Source organism: Lampris incognitus, chromosome 6, assembly GCF_029633865.1.
Source record: "Lampris incognitus isolate fLamInc1 chromosome 6, fLamInc1.hap2, whole genome shotgun sequence".
Lineage (NCBI taxonomy): Eukaryota > Metazoa > Chordata > Actinopteri > Lampriformes > Lampridae > Lampris > Lampris incognitus.
In genome coordinates this window covers 25,287,926-25,306,581 of record NC_079216.1, presented here as the reverse complement: position 1 = coordinate 25,306,581, position 18,656 = coordinate 25,287,926, and the positions used below count along the sequence as shown (strand labels likewise).

At 48.6% G+C, this 18,656-nt stretch overlaps 1 protein-coding gene across 1 annotated transcript in view; it reads left to right on the top strand.

Annotated features, from left to right (window-relative positions):
- The window catches only part of slc12a3 (solute carrier family 12 member 3), a 173,401-nt gene that overhangs the window by 89,648 nt on the left and 65,097 nt on the right, over positions 1 to 18,656 (top strand). The window contains exons 9-15 of the mRNA XM_056281635.1: positions 5,751 to 5,835; positions 6,220 to 6,377; positions 6,715 to 6,822; positions 9,857 to 9,980; positions 10,290 to 10,391; positions 10,691 to 10,846; positions 11,028 to 11,127. Of these exons, the coding sequence (XP_056137610.1) occupies positions 5,751 to 5,835; positions 6,220 to 6,377; positions 6,715 to 6,822; positions 9,857 to 9,980; positions 10,290 to 10,391; positions 10,691 to 10,846; positions 11,028 to 11,127 (833 nt within the window). The remainder of the gene's footprint in view (positions 1 to 5,750; positions 5,836 to 6,219; positions 6,378 to 6,714; positions 6,823 to 9,856; positions 9,981 to 10,289; positions 10,392 to 10,690; positions 10,847 to 11,027; positions 11,128 to 18,656) is intronic.

The window sequence follows — 18,656 nt, the reverse complement described above, 5'->3', positions numbered from 1 at the left end:
AGTTTACCTAAAACAAAACGAATTCTCTTTCACCCATAAATAAACATACACAGCTCTAGCCAGCACAATTTGCGGAAAAGAAAAAAAAAACTCGACAGAAAAAAAAATCCTCCCAATACGATCTCCCCTCCCCCGCACACAGTCGTCACCATTCAACAGGGAGCTTAGCTAGCTGGCTAACATCTGTAGCACTATTAGCATAGCAGGCTAACCCTGATACCATGAATGGAGCGGGGTGGACTGAGAAAAGACGGCGGTTGCAGCAGGTGGCGACGCTTTCTCATCGGCGACGACGGATCGGACGGGTCATACGGCACCAAGTGTGACCGGTGTACTTTCTCAATGCATTGTGTAGGAAAGACAGGACAACTTCTCTCATGCATGGGATCTGTATTCTGTCGCATATAAACAAAACAGGACAGGTTTCAGAAAATGTCAGATCAGCTCCTGCTGTAGCCTCTTTCTACATGTCCAAAGCGGGAAAGAGCGCGTAGCTCGCAACACAATTTTTTTTACGAAAATAAATAAAACATACCTGTGTAGAGCCGAAGGAACGGAGAAGACCGTAGGTTCACACTTTAGCCGTGTAGGCAACTTTCTTTAATCCACGGTAAATCAGAGAGACAACCAAACCCAGCTCGACTGAGCGGAGGTGGCAAGAATAACCAGAAAACTGGCTGGACAACCATAACTTAACCCTGCGTTAACCTGCCAGGGCAACCATGACTTAACCCTTAGTTCCTGGGTTGAATTCTGTCCCCAATACGTGTCCACCACACCTGTCACATATAAACAAAACAGGACAGGTTTCGGAAAACGTCAGATCAGCTCCTGCTGTAGCCTACGCAAGAATTGGGACCCACATTAGACATAAGACACATTAGGAATGGATAAAATAAATTACAGGGGCAGACAAAATGAACACATACCTCTTTCTAAATGTCCAAAGCGGGAAAGAGGCAGAAGTCGGTGGGGGGGGGGCATACGTTTTATAGCTACTAACAGGAAATGGCGTCACAACAGGGCGGGGCTACTAACAGGAAATGGTGTCACAACAAGGAGAGGCTACTATAACCGTTTTCTGATGATATAATAAAATAACAATGTTGGCAATGAAAATAATAATAATAATAATAATAATAATCATGTGGTGATACTTTGTGTAATTATATAACATTTTTTGGTTATGACGTTTTTAACCATGTTACATCTACACACAAGTAAAGAAAAAGAGTGGAAAACTAAACCGAACAAAATGAAGTGCTAAGCTAACCAACGGACGACCACCAGTGGCTAACACAAGAGACTGAATGAGTGGCTAGCAAAAGACTAAATTCAAAATGTCACTCGCAAACACCGTTGCTATGCCAGCTTTCGACACAGAAACAGATTCAAGCGCAGTAGGACCACGCTGGACCAAATGGGTGCAGAGGTCCGAAAATTATACTACTGCCTTAGCAGGAGAGCGCATGCATGACATTTCTGACACGCTAGCAGCAGAGGCAGACAAGTTTGCTGAGGTAAAGCAGAAGCTAAGAAAGAACTTCATGCCAAAAAGGAATGCGCAATACCAAGTGTACATGTTTATAAAGGCAGTTCAACAGCCAGGTTAGACACATACTGTACAAGACTACGTATGCTAGCGAAGAATTGTGCGTTTAATGACGTCGACAAGGACATTAAAGTGTAACTGATTCAAAGCTGCTCTTCAACGAGGCTACGCAGACGAGCGTTCAGGGAGCCTGATAGCAGCCTGGATGAACTGCTAGAGCATGGAGATCACTGGAATTGTCTGAGCAGCAAGCAGCAGGCATGGAACAGAGTGTAGCTGTGTCAGGGAGAGCCAAGCCCAACAACCAGTGCCGGAATTGCGGTGGAAAATACCCTCACGATGGAGAATGCCCAGCAAAAGGGAAAGACAGTAAAACATGCAGCAAGCTGAATCACTTTGCAAAGCAGTGCGGGTCAAAGTAAAAGCAACCTAGAAAAGACTTGAACTGAACCCCAGAGACAGTAAGCAATTAAAAATGCACAAGAAAGTGTATAACATTAACAGCACAACAACACAGTGTTAACACACAAGATTCATCTTGCAGTGACGAGACATATGTGTTTGCAGCCAGTGGCAGCAACAATGCTATGCAGCCACAGACATACGTACATTAGACTGAATGATGTTAGGATTTCAGCACTGATAGACTCAGGGGCTGCAGTGAACATCATTAGTGAAAAGGTGCTTGGTACACTGAGACCACGCCCACAACTTACCCCAGCTGATATCAGGATATTCCCTTATGGCTGCACTAAACCACTGCCCATAGCCAGTGTATTCACATACAACACAGAAGCAGGAGACAAAAAGACTAAAGCCAAATTCTATGTGATGACTGGTGACAGCTGCTCTCTGCTAGGCTACAAAACAGCTGAGGAGCTAGACCTCGTCAAAATCGTGAATGGTGTGACCTCCCAAAGCAGCCAAACAGTAGCAGATGAATTGGTAGACAGCTACCCACAGCTGTTTCAAGGCATTGACAAGTTAAAAGACTTTCAAGTTAAGCTGCACATCAACACCGACATTCAGCCGACCTGTCAGCCACACAGGTGAGTGCCATTTCACATCCGACAGAAAGTTGAAGAGGAATTGAAAAAGCTAGAAGATGATGACTTCATTGAAACAGTCACAGGCCCTATGCCAGGGATAGGCAACATGGTCCAGAAAGGTCCGGTGTGGGTGCAGGTCTTTGTTCCAACCAAGCAGTTGTACACCTGATTCTATAGACCAACCAGTAGTCTTGTTCCAACCAAGCAGTTACGCACCTGATTCTATTAGTCAACCAATAATCTTTGCTAAGGACCTTGATTTGTAGATTCAGGTGTGAACTCTTTGGTTGGAACAAAGACCTGCACCCACACCAGACCTTTCTGTACCATGTTGCCTATCCCTGCCCTATGCCATGGTTCTCAACCATCGTCACACCACCGAAGCCAAAAGATCCAGACAAGGTGAGAGTATGTGTCGACATGACAGTCTTCTCCAAACTTGACCTGACAGCTGGATACCATCAGCTTGAACTCCACCTGGACAGCAGGTACATCATGATGTTCACAACACACCTAGGCTTGAAATGCTACAAGCACCTGAACTTTGGGATATCTTCAGCAGCGGAGGTGTTTCAGAATGCAATCTGCCAGACACTACAACGGATCAAAGGGGTGAAGAACCTGAGTGATGACATCATCTTCAATGGGAAAACACAGACTGACTGTGACAGCAGCCTCAGAGCGGTGTTCCAGAGACTGAAAGAGAGAGGGCTTATGCTCAACAAGAATAAGTGTGAGTTTAACAAGTCCAAGCTCAAGTTTTTCGGGTTCATCTTCTCAGCCGGTGGAATCTCAGCTGACCCCAAAAAAGTCACCGCCATTCAGCAAGCCGGCAACCCACGAGACCTGACTGAAGTCAGGAGCCTACTAGGTATGGCCAACTATTACTCATGCTTTATCAAAGACTGCTTCAATTTCAGCACCACTACGCAAGCTGACCAGAAAAGACACACAGTGGCACTGGGGCCCAGAGCAAGACAAAGCACTATAGACCATCAAAAAAAGCCTGACCAGCAACACAGTAATGTCATATTTTGACCCTAGCAAAGACACAGAACTTGTCGTGGATGCCAGCCTGAGTGCCATTCTCTACCAAAAGGAAGAAGGGGAGAGATGCACCATAGCCTATGCCAGCCGTGCCTTCAGTGATGTGGAAAGACGCTCCTCGCAAACAGAGAGAAACACTGGCCATCGTTTGGAGTTGTGAACACTTCCACCTGTACCTGTATGGCAACCCTTTCACCCTTGTCACAGACCACAAGGCACTCGAGGTGATCTGGAACAACCCCCAATTGAAACCACCCACCAGGATCGAAAGATGGGGACTGAGACTACAGCCCTACAACTTCAGGGTAGAATACAGAAAAGGAGCGGAGAACCTTGCGGACTACATATCCTGTCACCCTGTTCCAGTGCAGACAACTGGGAACACAAGAGCAGAGAAGGTGGTGAAGGAGTATGTGAACTTCGTGGCACAACAAGCCACACCCAAAGCAATGCCCTCACAGAGACAGAAGATGAAACACTTAAAGACCTAGTCCTGCAGAAGGTCAGTACCTACATCGGAGACAATACATGGTACAAAGTTGAAAATGACACACAGCACACTGAAACACTCAAGAAGTACAAACAAATCTGTAATGAGTTCACTGTGTCACACACTGATGCCATCATCCTGCGAGGCATGAATATAGTCATCCCTGCATCTCTTGAACACAGAGTGCTACAGCTAGGCCATGAAGGACACCAGGGCATTGTAAAGACTCTCTCTTTCTAGGGCTCTGGGTGTCCCTACAGACACAATTGGCCGTGTCTGCGGGTGGGAAATTGGATGTGGGTATTTGTCTTGGTCGCTGCACTAGCGCCTTCTCTTGTTAATCGGGGCGCCCCCCAGATCGGCAGAGACGGGGTGGCACAGCGACCAGGACGGCTCAAAAAGAGCAGGGTAATTGGCCAGATACAACTGGGGAGAAAAAGGGGGGAAATTGAGAAAGAAAAAAAAAGGTTAAGAGGTCACGTGTGGTTGTTCACAGAAGTTACATACATTATGTGGAGTAGGAAGGATGTGTATTTTGTATATTGGGTGTAATGTGGTGGTGTAATGTTCTTAGAAATAAGAACACCACACTTACATTAGCTGTTTAGATGTGACCAATTTTTCTGTTTTTGCAATGGCAAAATCTACTGAATAGTCATGGTATGGAGAAAGCGAGGTTGGCCCATGTAGTTTTTTTCTTTTGTTTGTCTTGGTGCTTTTCACAGGCATATGTTCATCTCTGTTGGTTGTGTGGGATGGAATAAAGTGTTGCCAGTTTTCTCTCTCATGTCAATTGTCAGTTTTTTTAATTTATGAAACATGAAAACCCCAAATTTCAATTCTTGGTTATTATAACGCTAAGCTGCAAGTTGGCTTTAATCTTTCTAATTTTGATAACCTTGTGTTTGTAAATTACTTTGTGTTCTATGACCTTTGTCTGTTTACTGCCAACTTTTGTTGCATATTGAAGGTGCAGGTAATGCTAACTGTCTCGCTGGAGTGGTAAAGGTGTAGCTGACGTAAGTGGCTCTAATCTCAGCTGGTACAATAGATCATGTGAATTAAATGTTTTCAACCTCTTTTTCTCTTGGCTGCTCCCATTATGGGCCACCACAGAGGATCATCTGTCTCCATCTCTTCCTGTCCTCTGCATCTTCCTCTTGTCCACCTGCATATGGCCCCTCACCACATCCATGAACCTCCTCTTTGGCCTTCCTCTTTCCCTTTTTCCTAGCAACTTCATTAAATGTTGTCAGCAAACTCCAAATAAGTCCCACTTACTTCAAACCAGTGAAAAGAGAGCTAACATCTTACTTGGAATTGCTAAAAGTGTTTTTCATTTTGCAGTCAGTAGTATGTTTATTCAGGAACGCGTTGCTTATAGTAAGAAGATAATTCAGGAAATAGGTTTTCAGGCATTTTGATGCTTTTTAAGACACATCTTTGACATTTTCAAACTCTGAACAAGTTAGAAATGGCTTTAATGTGTGAGGTTATCTCAAATATAATAAAACTGGGAAAGAAAAGAAAGATGAAAAGAAAGACAGGAATTATTTATTGCCTTGCCGTGACCCTCTTCACCTTCTTACCTTACCTTCTTCTATCACCTCAGGACCCTACAGTGGCCATACCTAGAGGAACACTGATGGCTATCTTTTGGACCACACTGTCTTACCTTATCATCACTGCCACCATTGGTACTGTCACCCCAATAATCAGGTTTTTGTGGGCAAAGAAGTGCCTCTCAGAAATCCCACTGTTCAATGCTGCTCTGTCACCAAAGATAAATTGTTCAGACAGCTGCGAGTTTTGTCCTTTTTTTTTTCTTTTTTCTACATGTTAGGATGTGCAAGAAATGGTGAAGGGTTGTTTGACATAAACACGTTTCTTGTTTAAAATTAAATTGTTTGGCCCCACTTTTGACCATTAAAGAATGGCTAAGCAACAAAAACGTCTGCTTTCATGATCTTCAGTAAGCATGTTAGCCTGCTTGAGTATGTAGTATCTTTAATAGTCAACATCAGCCTGCATATGTATATGTCTTTGTAAGTGAATGAGTAGGTGCTTCTGTCCTTCATCAGGCGCTTGTGTGGTACGTGATGCATCTGGTCTGCTAAATGACACACTTTCCCCATCTACTGGTGATGGCTGTGTTGGTTTAGCTTGTCATTATGGATGGGACTTTACTGACTGTACCATCAATGGCACATGTGCATATGGTCTCAGTAACTACTACCAGGTGAATACACAAACATGCACACATGAATTCATGGATGCATGCATGTGAACAACCCCCCTCAAAAAACACAGGCTTGCACATCTTTACATACTAACACACACAGTCACAATACAGAAAATTGAGTAGAATGTGATCCAGGGTAATTGTCTGACTTTCTTTTACATTTATCTGTTCATAACTTTTTTTTGTATCTCTCCTGCCCTCTCTGTTTCTGCTTCTCAACTGCAATGTGGACATGTTGATTGACTTTTCTCATAAATAAAGGTCTTGTAGTACATTAACAACGACAAAAAGAGCATGGATATTCAACAGTAACTCACTCCCCTTCTCACTCCAGATAATGAGCATGGTGTCAGGTTTTGCCCCCCTGATTACAGCAGGAATATTTGGAGCGACCCTCTCTTCTGCTTTGGCCTGCCTTGTTTCGGCTCCGAAAGTATTCCAGGTACACACAAACACGCACGTGAACTTATGGTTGCATGCAAACACAGATACACACACGAACATAGGCAGAAACGCACACACAAATGCAAACACATAAAATAATTTGCAAGTTATAACTGAAAATATAAAGATACATGTATATAAATATTTTTGACAGCACTAGTTATAACTTAACATGTTAATTTTTGCAACTGAAATATTTAACGTGTTAAAAAATAAACGTATTTAATATAGCTTAGTTTTGTTTACTTCCTATGGCGGCTGTGTGAGGCTGTTTAACTGTCATAGCAGCCCAGCTAACACATGACGTTGCAGCAAAGTCACCAACGGTGCATTCTATTTGAACTGGGAAGTCGGAATTTCCGAGTTCCCAGTCAGAAATTTCAACTGCAACGCCCCATGAAGTCGGATTTCTGACTCAGAAAGTCGGAAGAACCTCACCAATCCCGACCTCAAAATCCAAGACAGCTGTTCCGTGCATCAACAGTTTGAAAGCTGTAGTAATATACTATTTATTAGGACTTCTGTCTTATTTGTGTCTCATTAAATCAGTCGTACTCACAGTGCTGCCCAATTTCTCTACATGGACATGTTGCTATGGTGTTTGTATGTGAAAAATATCCCATAATGTGTATTGTTATCAACTGCTATTCCAAAAAATGGCTAACCTGGCTAGAATCTTTGGTCAAATTTTGACTTAACCGTGAATACAGGGAGTTAAAATAATCCAGACATGATGAGATGAATGCATGGATGACTTTTTCAAGGTTTGCGATAGAAATTATTTAACTTTTGCGATGTTCCTAATTTAGAGAAATCAAGACTGTACAGCCTTGGTTATTTGTGGGTCAAAATGGAGCTTGGAGTCAAAAGAAGACACCCAAATTGTGGGCAAAGTGCTTAATATTGGAGGACAGGTTCCCTAGACTCTTCCTGGTCACCAGTTAGGTTAGAGGGGCCGAATAAAAGGACTTCAGACTTGGACTCATTGAGCCACAGGAAGTTTTGTGACATCCAGCCTTATTTTGAAACCTGCATTCAGCTGTGCTATGTGCAGTGCCTTAAGATGGCATTGCTGTAAATCTATACCTAGTCAGTCACATTATTATGTATCAGTAATAACTGGTGTGCTGTCTGCTCGGGTGGTTTTCAGTGAACACAAATATTGCCATAGTGTTGAGTCATACACTGGCTTGAGATGATTTCATCCATTGTTTCCTTGTCTTGTGATTTGTGAATGAAATGGCAGTACTTGGTCGATTTTGCTGTATAGTCATGTGTTTGAGTGCCTGCATTCCCAAAAGATGCATATGTTCTGTTGTAATTTAACTGTCCAGGCTGAAAATTTGGGTAACTTCATGTAATCGTAGTTCTGCTATAGGTACCTTAATCCATAGGAGAGTGCTCTCTAGTGGTCAGACCACAGAATCTCCAATCACACCAAACCCATTGAAGATAGACCAATTACTGCTGTGACCAAGGGAGTCCCCTCCTCTCATTAAGCGACTGCAGGTCACAGTTGCAGCTAGACTTCCTCCACATACAACAATGAGGGAAATGTATTGTGTTACCTCACTATCTTATCAGAAAACCGGGGTTACATCAGGTACCCTTACCTTCTCTTTCAAACTCCATTGGGTATCTCAACTTATATATATATATATATATGTCTGTGTGTGTGTGTGTGTGTGTGTGTGTGTGTGTATATATATATATATATATATATTATATAATAATATATAGATATAGACAACCCCCATATTGCTGACAACTGAGGCCAACGTGACTTGCTCCGACAGACAACTGCAGGGGCAGACACTTCCTGATCCCCTTCCCCTAATGGACACCTGCTGCAATGCCCAAGTTGAGAACAACACCATCCTCAACACCAGCACCAGCAGGTATGATGCCCAGTCTATAAAAGCTGATGAACGTGTGGGGCAAAGTTCAGCCTGCCACAGCATAAATGTTGTGGGCTGGCATGCCCTTGAACAGGACCCCAGGTTGAGTAAGCTCTAAAGCTTACATGCTCACATGCACTTATCCTCATCTGCCTCTACGTCATCCTCCACTGCCCAAGCTCTCGTCCCACTGTCCTGAGCTGGTGCGGACTGTTGAAGCAATGGGGGGAAAATTGGAGATGTCCATTAGGTTGCTCCAGCAAGATGTGGGTGGCAGCTCGTTGGCTTCAGCTGCCAACTGAGAGGAGGCCAGGGCAAGGTTTCCCTGAGTACAGAGTGCCACACAGAGATGCCTTTACAGTGTTTTCTCTGACAACTTCTTGCAGTAAGCACAGGACTCCTTGCTCAAGAAGGAGGCGTGATTATAGTCCACCCCCATGCATGTGATGTAGAAAGCATGGGGGTCCTTGCTTGGAGATATACGACTTACCTCCAGGCACAGACGGGAGGTTGTCTGCTTTTTAGCACTGGATCCTATGTGGGACAGGGTGGAAGAAGCCAGCTAGCCTTGAATCTCAGCTAAAGCTAATATGGTTAACCATAAGCTAGCACACAGGTATAAGCTGCATTTGCTAGCTCAAGTACACTCTTTGCGATGCATATGTTGTATTGAGCAGAGCTGGATAAAATAAGGCTGCCTTAACAGGATGGTGTCTGCCTTGTATAAGATAAGTTCTAAAATTTGCAGACCAAGGACGAGGTACCTGAACAACTGAACAGGTAGGTGATAGTCCAGTCAAGCTTAGAATACTTATAGTTAATGGTCCTCACAGTGAAGCAAGCAAGTATGCTGAACGTGTGACTTGCAGTGGCTTAAAAGGGGAGGAGAGGAATCCCCTGGTCATAGCAGTGATTAGTTCCCTTTGACAGATGCGGGGAAATTGGAGCTTCCATGGTTTGACTACTAGAGCGCACTCTCCTATAGGGTGAGATAACCAACAGTTTGAAAAAGAACTGTTATTACCTTTGGTTAAAGACAATTTACAACTTCAAAGAATTATAAAGGATATAATGGGACCGACCTCTTGTTTTGGCATTACTTTCATTTTGGTTCATTCTCTTCCTTCATATTAGTGTCTTTGTAAGGACAACCTCTACCCTCTCATTGGCTTCTTCGGAAAAGGTTATGGAAAAAATGATGAACCACTCAGGGGCTACCTTCTGACATACTTAATTGCAGTTTGCTTCATTCTGATCGGTAAGGCCCCACAATAAACCTTAAACAACATTTTGCTTGTAAGAGTTCCTAGCTCAAGCCTATTTTATCCTAACCTATCAAGCTGTCTCTTTAATATATACACACAAAATGGCACAAGTGGAGGAAATAATTTGTGACTCTACATCAGAAGTGCCTCACCACTCTGTTAAATATAGTTCCCTTCACTTGTTTTCAACAATACATAATTAATATTTTCAACAATTTTGGAGTTTTATTCTACATTAAATCATGTTTGAAATAATGTTTTTTTTTATCGTCCTTATCACTCCGCTTTCTTTGCTCCTCCAGCTGAGTTGAACACTATTGCTCCCATCATCTCCAATTTCTTCCTTTGTTCCTACGCTCTCATCAATTTCAGCTGCTTCCACGCCTCAATCACCAACTCACCAGGTCAAGGAGGACATACTGTGGCTTTGTGAATAAATACGTGAATGGAAAGGGGCTTCTTTCTGCATTTATTTCTATAAAAATATGTTGTGCCCCGTGAGGAATGGATGGAGAAGTGAAAGAATAAAATCAAATCTGAATCAGAATCAGAATGAGAAATACTTTATTGATGTCATCCACATCAGAAAGTATTATGGGAAATTATGTAAAGAAAAATACAATGCACAGATTGTACAAAATAACTGTGCAGTTATCCTCATATATACATTTATATTTGTTTGTGTGTGTGTGTGTGTCTTCAGGTTGGCGCCCATCCTTCAGATTCTACAATAAGTGGTTGTCATTGCTTGGGGCTATAGTTTCTGTGGTAATAATGTTCTTGCTGACCTGGTGGGCAGCCCTTATTGCCATTGGCATCGTCCTATTCCTTTTGGGATATGCACTTTACAAGAGGCCAGGTACACACATGAACACATACACTGTACTAAATAGAGGGTTTCTAGCCATGAACTTCACTCTGCAGCAGCAACACCCCAACTGCTCTGTTTACTATACCAGTCACAACCAATGTATAATAACACAAAAAACACTTTACCATCCGTGTAGGTCAGTAACAGTGTTTTCTTACCCTGTGATTAGCTGTGAACTGGGGCTCATCAGTTCAGGCAGGTTCGTACAACATGGCCCTGTCCTACTGTGTAGGCCTTAATGCTGTGGAAGACCATATCAAAAATTACAGGTGAGCATTAATAACTTGTGAGCGATTTTAGCAATTTTAATTTAGAACATGTTTGGTAATATTTGGTCAAACTCTTTCTTTCTATATCCTGCCAGTTTTGTAATAAGTAGTAAAGGCACTGTAAATGGAAACAGAACATTTTCTCTGTACCTGCTCCTTATCAGCCAGTCAGAAGAGTTCTTTGCATGCTAGTCTCTCTACTGATCCCTACTTGCTGTCAATGACTGTTCATTCTTACGAGGCTCTTAGGCAGAAGTGAGGGGGTGGATACTTTTGCAGGATGTTTTCAATATATAGCTAGCTCTTGCTAACTTCCACCCAGGATCGCTTACTGCCACTTTAATTTGTCAGATTAAAAACAAAAAAGTTGAGTAGTTTACCAACTCCTCATTTAGGAGGTACTACAAATTTATATGGGACATTATCGATCATGTCAACCTCATATGTTGTCCTGCCCTTTCCAAAGTAGAATGATTTTCTTTACAGTGGTTCAAATATATATCTTGAAATGAATTTGGACACATCAGCAATATAACCTGGAATTGCAGGACCTTTCCAACATCAGGCTCTGGTGAATCTACAGTAGACCATCAGTAATAATCAGACTTGGGAAGAATAATCTTGATTTGCCAGCAGTGGCATATGCTGTATTCACTAAAGCAAGTACCCTTTTGATTTCTGATTGTTTTTATCAAGTGTTTCAGTAAAGCCTTGGTAATATAGTTCACAACAAATCCCATCCGGCCTCTTTGGCTGTCATCACGTGTTTAACAAACGTCTGATATTGTTGGTCAACACTAAATCGTCATATCCCCTTCCGACTGTATTCCATAAGGGACAACAATGTTCAATTTGCAAAGGAAGACATTGTAAAAACAAAGTTGCTATGTGAATGTGTGCTATATGTGTTGTGGTTACACCGCCCCGAGCTGCCTCCCCGGCACGTTCAAGCCACTCCCCCAGCTCGGACGTGCCGGAAACATCCGAGCGCTCGGCTCGCGCTCTGAGGAGACGAGAGCTGCACTGCACCAGGTGTTTGCCATCATCCATCAGGCACACCTGCGGCCATCAGGCAGCCCTCTACAAAAAGTCTCCCAGAACACCACTCCGTGCTTCGACGTACCGAACCCTGCGGTAAAGTTCTGACAAGCCCTCCAGCGTTCCTTGCATTCTGTTTATTCCCCAGTGTCTTATCTTCGTGTCTCTGTTTCCTCCCAAGACTCTCCCTCCGCGACTTCCACGGCTCCCCGCGTCTCCCTTGTCCCCAGCGACCTTCACGTTTTTCCCCGGACCTCTCCTGCGATCTCCCCCTGTTAGAAGACTAGACTAATACTTTATGTCTATCTCTGCGCAGATGAAGTGGATTATTAAACCGTTATAAAGAATCGTACTGACTACCGAACTTCTGCTGGAGGGAAAAAATGCAGCCTCCGTTTATACGGTCGTTTTGGGAGAAGAAAATGAACAGCGTCTCAGTGACATAATCAATCCGCGCATGCAAGCGCAACACCGCCCACTTGTGGACAAACAAAGTCGTAAACAAAATAGTACACAGTAACACATAGTCATACAAATACACTGGTGTCATATCTCAACACCCCCCTTGTCCCTCTACCTGGACCCCTCCTTTCGGACTCGACTTCCCGGATCTCGGACCCGGACTTCCTCGGACAACCCCTCTTGGATCACGGACTGGACTTTCTTGCCAGGTGCACGCACATTATTTCAACACCTCTTGGTCATTTACATACCGCACCACACAGGCTAAAAACACTCACACATTTATACACGCAAACCACGGGACACCACACATAGTTTATTCACACATCCCACTAACAGAACGTTTTTCGCGCCATACATTCCCCCCCCCCCACAATAAAACCACCTTTTGGATTTTGGAGTCATCCTGTGTCTGTCTGCCTTGGGTTTCGCCACACGGGTCGGGTTCTGGTGCGCGAGCATAACAGAACGTCGAAGCCATTATGGACCCAGGCAAACCCAAGGAGCAGACGGTCCCTGTGACGCCCCAGAGCCCCGTCCCCCTGGAGGCAGTAGTAAGAAGTCACAGCTGCCAACTTGCCTCTCTCCACTCAGAGCTTACTACTGCCTTCACCCATGTCACCGGAGAGATCAGAGATCTTCAGTCCGGCTCCCGGGCCGCGACGAGCGCGTTAGACGCCCTCTCCGCCCAGATCGCTGCACTCTCAACAGCGGTCTCCAGGATGAGCGACCACCCTGCTCTGGCCCCGGTCTCTACCCCCAGCTCGGCCTCCGGTTTCCCCGTTCCTGGTCCCGACGTTCCCCCTCCTCCGAGTCAACCCCCGGTGCGAGCCTAACCTTCCCTGCCCCAAGGCCTTCGGTGGGAGTTCGAGCTGTGCAGGGGTTTCCTTGGTCAGTGTGAGCTCCTGTTCAAACACCAGCCAGCCAGGTATAGGACAGGAGAGACCAAGGTAGCCCTTGTTATGTCCCTCCTCACCGGCAAAGCCCTCAGCTGGGCCATAGCGACGGTTGGCCATACCGAGCGGCTCGCCTCGGACTATGGTGCCTTCCGCCGCGAGTTCAATCTGGTGTTCGACCACCCAGCTGACGGGCAGGACGCTGCCAGCCGCCTCCATTCCATCCAGCAGGGAGCCAGGTCGGTGGCAGATTATTCCTTGGAGGTGAGGATACTCGCGGCAGACAGTGGGTGGGATGACACTACGCTCAAGAGCGCGTACAGGAGGGGGCTGAGCAAGCCCATCAAAGATCTCATCGTTCGGGACCGCCCTGCCTCCTTCAACGAGCTCGTCACCCTCGCCCTCCTGATGGACGAACGGCTGCGGGAGCGGCGCCAGGAACGCGCCCCGCGCACTGGCCCCTCCCATAGACCAACCCCCGTCCGTTCTACCGGTGCCTTCCCTGGGTCAGCGTCCCGTGGGCTCTCTCCACCCTCACACTCCCCCTCGCAACCCTGGGTGGCTTCTGGATCCAGGCCGGAGGAGGAGCCCATGCAGTTGGGTCGGACACGGCTCCCGCTGGAGGTTAGGGAGCAGAGGATGCGTGACCACCTCTGCCTCTACTGCGGAAGGTCGGACCACTACATCAAGGCCTGCCCAAAAGACCCGGCTCACTAGCGAGGGGTGTCCTAGTGAGCCTGACGACCCTTCCTCAGCCCCAGTCCAAGAAGGAACACAACCAGCTTTTCCCGGTCACGCTCACCTGGGGTAACGACTCACTGTCTATTGGTGCACTGCTGGATTCGGGGGCGGACGAGTGTTTGATGGACATCTCGCTGGCCCGGCAGGCCGGCATTCCACTCGTCCCCCTAGATACACCCCTCACAGCCCAAGCCCTAGATGGTCGTTCACTTGGTAAGGTCGCACACAGCACTGCTTCCCTCACCCTCACTCTTTCGGGTAATCACGTGGAAGCTATGCGTTTTTTGGTTTTGCACGCCCCCACAGCGCCCCTGGTGTTAGGAAGACCGTCGTTGGAACGGCACGATCCCTACATCTCTTGGTCTACTTGGCGGATTTTGGGTTGGAGCGTTGCGTGTCATGCCAACTGCCTTCGCTCCGCCCACTCCCCGTCCAGCGGCCTCAGACCCGTGCCTCCTCCCACGGATCTCACTGGTGTTCCTCCCATTTATCACGATTTAGCCCCTGTATTTAGTAAGTGCACTTTCCCTCCCCCCTCACCGTCCCTATGATTGCGCCATGGATCCCTTTCCCGTGGCCGCCCTTCCCACCGGTCGGTTGTATAACCTCTGCGTCCCGGAGGAGGAGGCTATGCGCAATTCTATCAGAGTCCCTGGCCTCAGGAATCATAAGGCCCTCGTCTTCCCCGGTGGCAGCGGGCTTCTTTTTTTGTGGCAAAGGAGGGCAGCCTGAGGCCTTGCATAGATTATCGAATGATAAATGACATCACGGTGAAAAATAAATATCCACTCCCCCTTATGAGTTCCACGTTCGAGCCACTCACTCACGCCACGGTGTTCACCAAGCTAGACCTGCGCAGCGCGTACCACCTGGTCCGCATCCGGGAAGGGGATGAATGGAAGACGGCCTTCAACACCCACCTAGGGCATTTCGAGTACCTCGTTATGCCCTTCGGCCTCACCAACGCCCCGGCCGTCTTCCAGGCGTTGGTCGACGACGTGCTGCGGGACATGCTGAACACGTTCGCGGTGGTGTACCTGGATGACATCCTCGTGTTCTCCAGGACTGAGGAGGAACACCACCAGCATGTCCGCCTGGTCCTCCAACGGCTGCTGGAGAACAGGCTCTTCGTGAAAGCCGAGAAGTGTGTGTTCCACTCCGCCTCCATGGAGTTCCTTGGCCACATCGTGGAGAAGGGGCTCGTCCGCACCGACCCCAGGAAGACCCGAGCGGTGGAGGAGTGGGCACGGCCCACTAACAGGACGCAACTCCAGCGCTTCCTGGGGTTTGCAAACTTCTACCGGCGCTTCATCAGGGGGTTCAGCGGTGTGGCCGCCCCCCTCACTGCACTCACCTCCACCCTCCGCCCCTTCTCCTGGACCTCGGAGGCAGAGGCCGCCTTCTCGGCCCTGAAGAGGCTGTTCACAACGGCTCCGGTGCTCGCCCACCCGGACCCGTCCAGGCAGTTCATCGTGGAGGTGGACGCATCGGACACGGGCATCGGAGCCGTCCTCTCCCAGCGGTCGGAGGAGGACCAGAAGATCCACCCCTGCGCCTTCTTCTCCCGGCGTTTCAGTCCTGCGGAGAAGAACTATGACATCGGCAACAGGGAGTTGCTGGGGGTCCAAACCGCCCTAGAGGAGTGGAGACACTGGCTGGAGGGAGCAGGGCAGCCGTTCATCGTATGGTCCGATCACAAGAACCTGACCTACGTGCGGACGGCTAAGAGGCTCAACCCCAGGCAGGCGCGCTGGGCTCTCTTTTTCAGCCGGTTCGACTTCACCTTCACCTGTCGCCCGGGCACCAAGAACGTCAGGGCAGACGCCCTCTCCCGTCTGTTTCCCGAGGGGTCCCCTGACGCCCCAGACACCATCCTTCCCCCGTCCCGGGTGGTGGGTGTCATCACCTGGGCCATCGAATCGGTGGTGAGAAGGGCCCAGCACGCCCAGCCCGAGCCAGGCAATGGACCCCGGAACCGGCTATTTGTGCCTCCCTCTGTCCGGCCCCAGGTGCTGGAGTGGGGCCACTCCAGCCGTTTTGCCTGCCACCCCGGTGTCCACCGAACGGAGGCCTTCATCCGCAGGGGTTTCTGGTGGCCCACCATGGAGGCGGACATCAGAGAGTTCGTGGCTGCCTGCACCACCTGCGCCCGCAGCAAGGCTCTCCATCGCCCTCCAGCAGGTCTCCTGCGCCCCCTTCCTGTCCCCGGCCGACCTTGGTCCCACATTGCCTTGGACTTTGTAACTGGCCTCCCTGTGTCCCAAGGCAATGACACCATTGTCGACCGGTTTTCCAAGGCCGTCCACTTTGTTGCCCTCACCAAACTCCCCTCTGCAGCCGAGATGGCGGACCTTCTCGTCTCCCACGTCGTCCGACCCCATGGGATTCCCCTGGACATTGTCTCTGACCGTGGTCCCCAGTTCACTTCTAAGGTGTGGCAGGCCTTCTGTAAGGGGATTGGGGCCACGGTCAGCCTCTTCTCCGGGTATCACCCCCAGACCAATGGGCAGGCAGAGCGGGCCAATCAAGCCCTGGAGGCGGCTTTGCGTTGCGTTACCACCAGCAACCCCGCCTCCTGGAGCAAGTACCTGCCCTGGGTGGAGTACTCGCTCAACTCCATGGAGAGTTCGGCTACCGGTTTGTCCCCCTTCGAGTGTTCCCTTGGCTATCAACCCCCTCTGTTCCCCCATCAGGAGTTGGAGGTGGCGGTCCCGTCCACGAGGGCCCATCTCCGCCGATGTCGGCACGTTTGGAAGACCGCCCGGGCCGCTATGTTGCGAGCTACAGAGCGGGCCCGGCGCAGCGCCAACCGGCGGAGAGTGCTGGCCCAAGCTTATCGACCTGGCCAGAGGGTATGGCTCCTGGCCCGGGACCTGCCCCTCAACCGGAAGCTGGCTCCCCGCTACGTCGGTCCCTACACCATCGACCGCATCGTCAACCCATCGGCGGTGCGTCTCCATCTCCCCACCTCACTCAAGATCCATCCCGTCTTCCATGTCTCGCGCCTCAAACCGGTAGCCCCCTGTCTCCCCCTGTCCAAGCTCCTCCACCCCCCAGGGTCCTCGACGGTGGTGACATGGTCTGAGATGTCGACCGGCTGCTCGCTGTACGCCGCCGGGGGCGTGGGTACCAATACCTGGTGGACTGGGTTGGCTATGAGCCCGAGGACCGCAGCTGGGTTCCCCGGTCCTACCTGGCCGACCCCGCACTCCTGGAGGAGTTCTATCGGGCCCACCCCAACGCCATCGGACGGTCTCCCGTAGGAGGGGGGGGGTCCTGTTGTGGTTACACCGCCCCGAGCTGCCTCCCCGGCACGTTCAAGCCACTCCCCCAGCTCGGACGTGCCGGAAACATCCGAGCGCTCGGCTCGCGCTCTGAGGAGACGAGGGCTGCACTGCACCAGGTGTTTGCCATCATCCATCAGGCACACCTGCGGCAATCAGGCAGCCCTCTACAAGAAGTCTCCCAGAACACCACTCCGTGCTTCGACGTACTGAACCCTACGGTAAAGTTCTGACAAGCCCTCCAGCGTTCCTTGCATTCCGTTTATTCCCCAGTGTCTTATCTTCGTGTCTCTGTTTCCTCCCAAGACTCTCCCTCCGCGACTTCCACGACTCCCCGCGTCTCCCTTGTCCCCAGCGACCTTCACGTTTTTCCCCGGACCTCTCCTGCGATCTCCCCCCTTGTCCCTCTACCTGGACCCCTCCTTTCGGACTCGACTTCCCGGATCTCGGACCCGGACTTCCTCGGACAACCCCTCTTGGATCACGGACTGGACTTTCTTGCCAGGTGCACGCCCATTATTTCAACACCTCCTGGTCATTTACATACCGCACCACACATAGGCTAAAAACACTCACCCATAGTTATACACGCAAACCACAGGACACCACACATAGTTTATTCACACATCCCACTAACAGAACGTTTTTCGCACCATGCATTCCCCTCCCACAATAAAACCACCTTTTGGATTTTGGAGTCATCCTGTGTCTATCTGCCTTGGGTTTCGCCACACGGGTCGGGTTCTGGTGCGCGAGCATAATATGTGCTACATGTCTGCATGGCAGACAAACTCAAATACTCAAATGGGACTCGTTTGCCTGTCTGTCTGCCTCGCCTTGCTTGCTTGCAAATCCCCGGGCTTGTCATCATCTGGTCACGCGCCCTCCTTTGCCGCCAGTCCAGCTTTGCTGGGCTCTGCCATCCACCATCGCTTCCCCACCTTCTGCCTTGCCCACTTCCCTTTATCCCTTGGATAAACCCCTTTTTCATATTTACTCAATTCCCTTTCCTGTGTCTGCCCTTGGGTTCACTAGTCTTGCCTCAACAGGTCTACCATGAGGCAAGAGCATTTAAGTGGATTTTCTATAATAAGCATAAACCACCAAG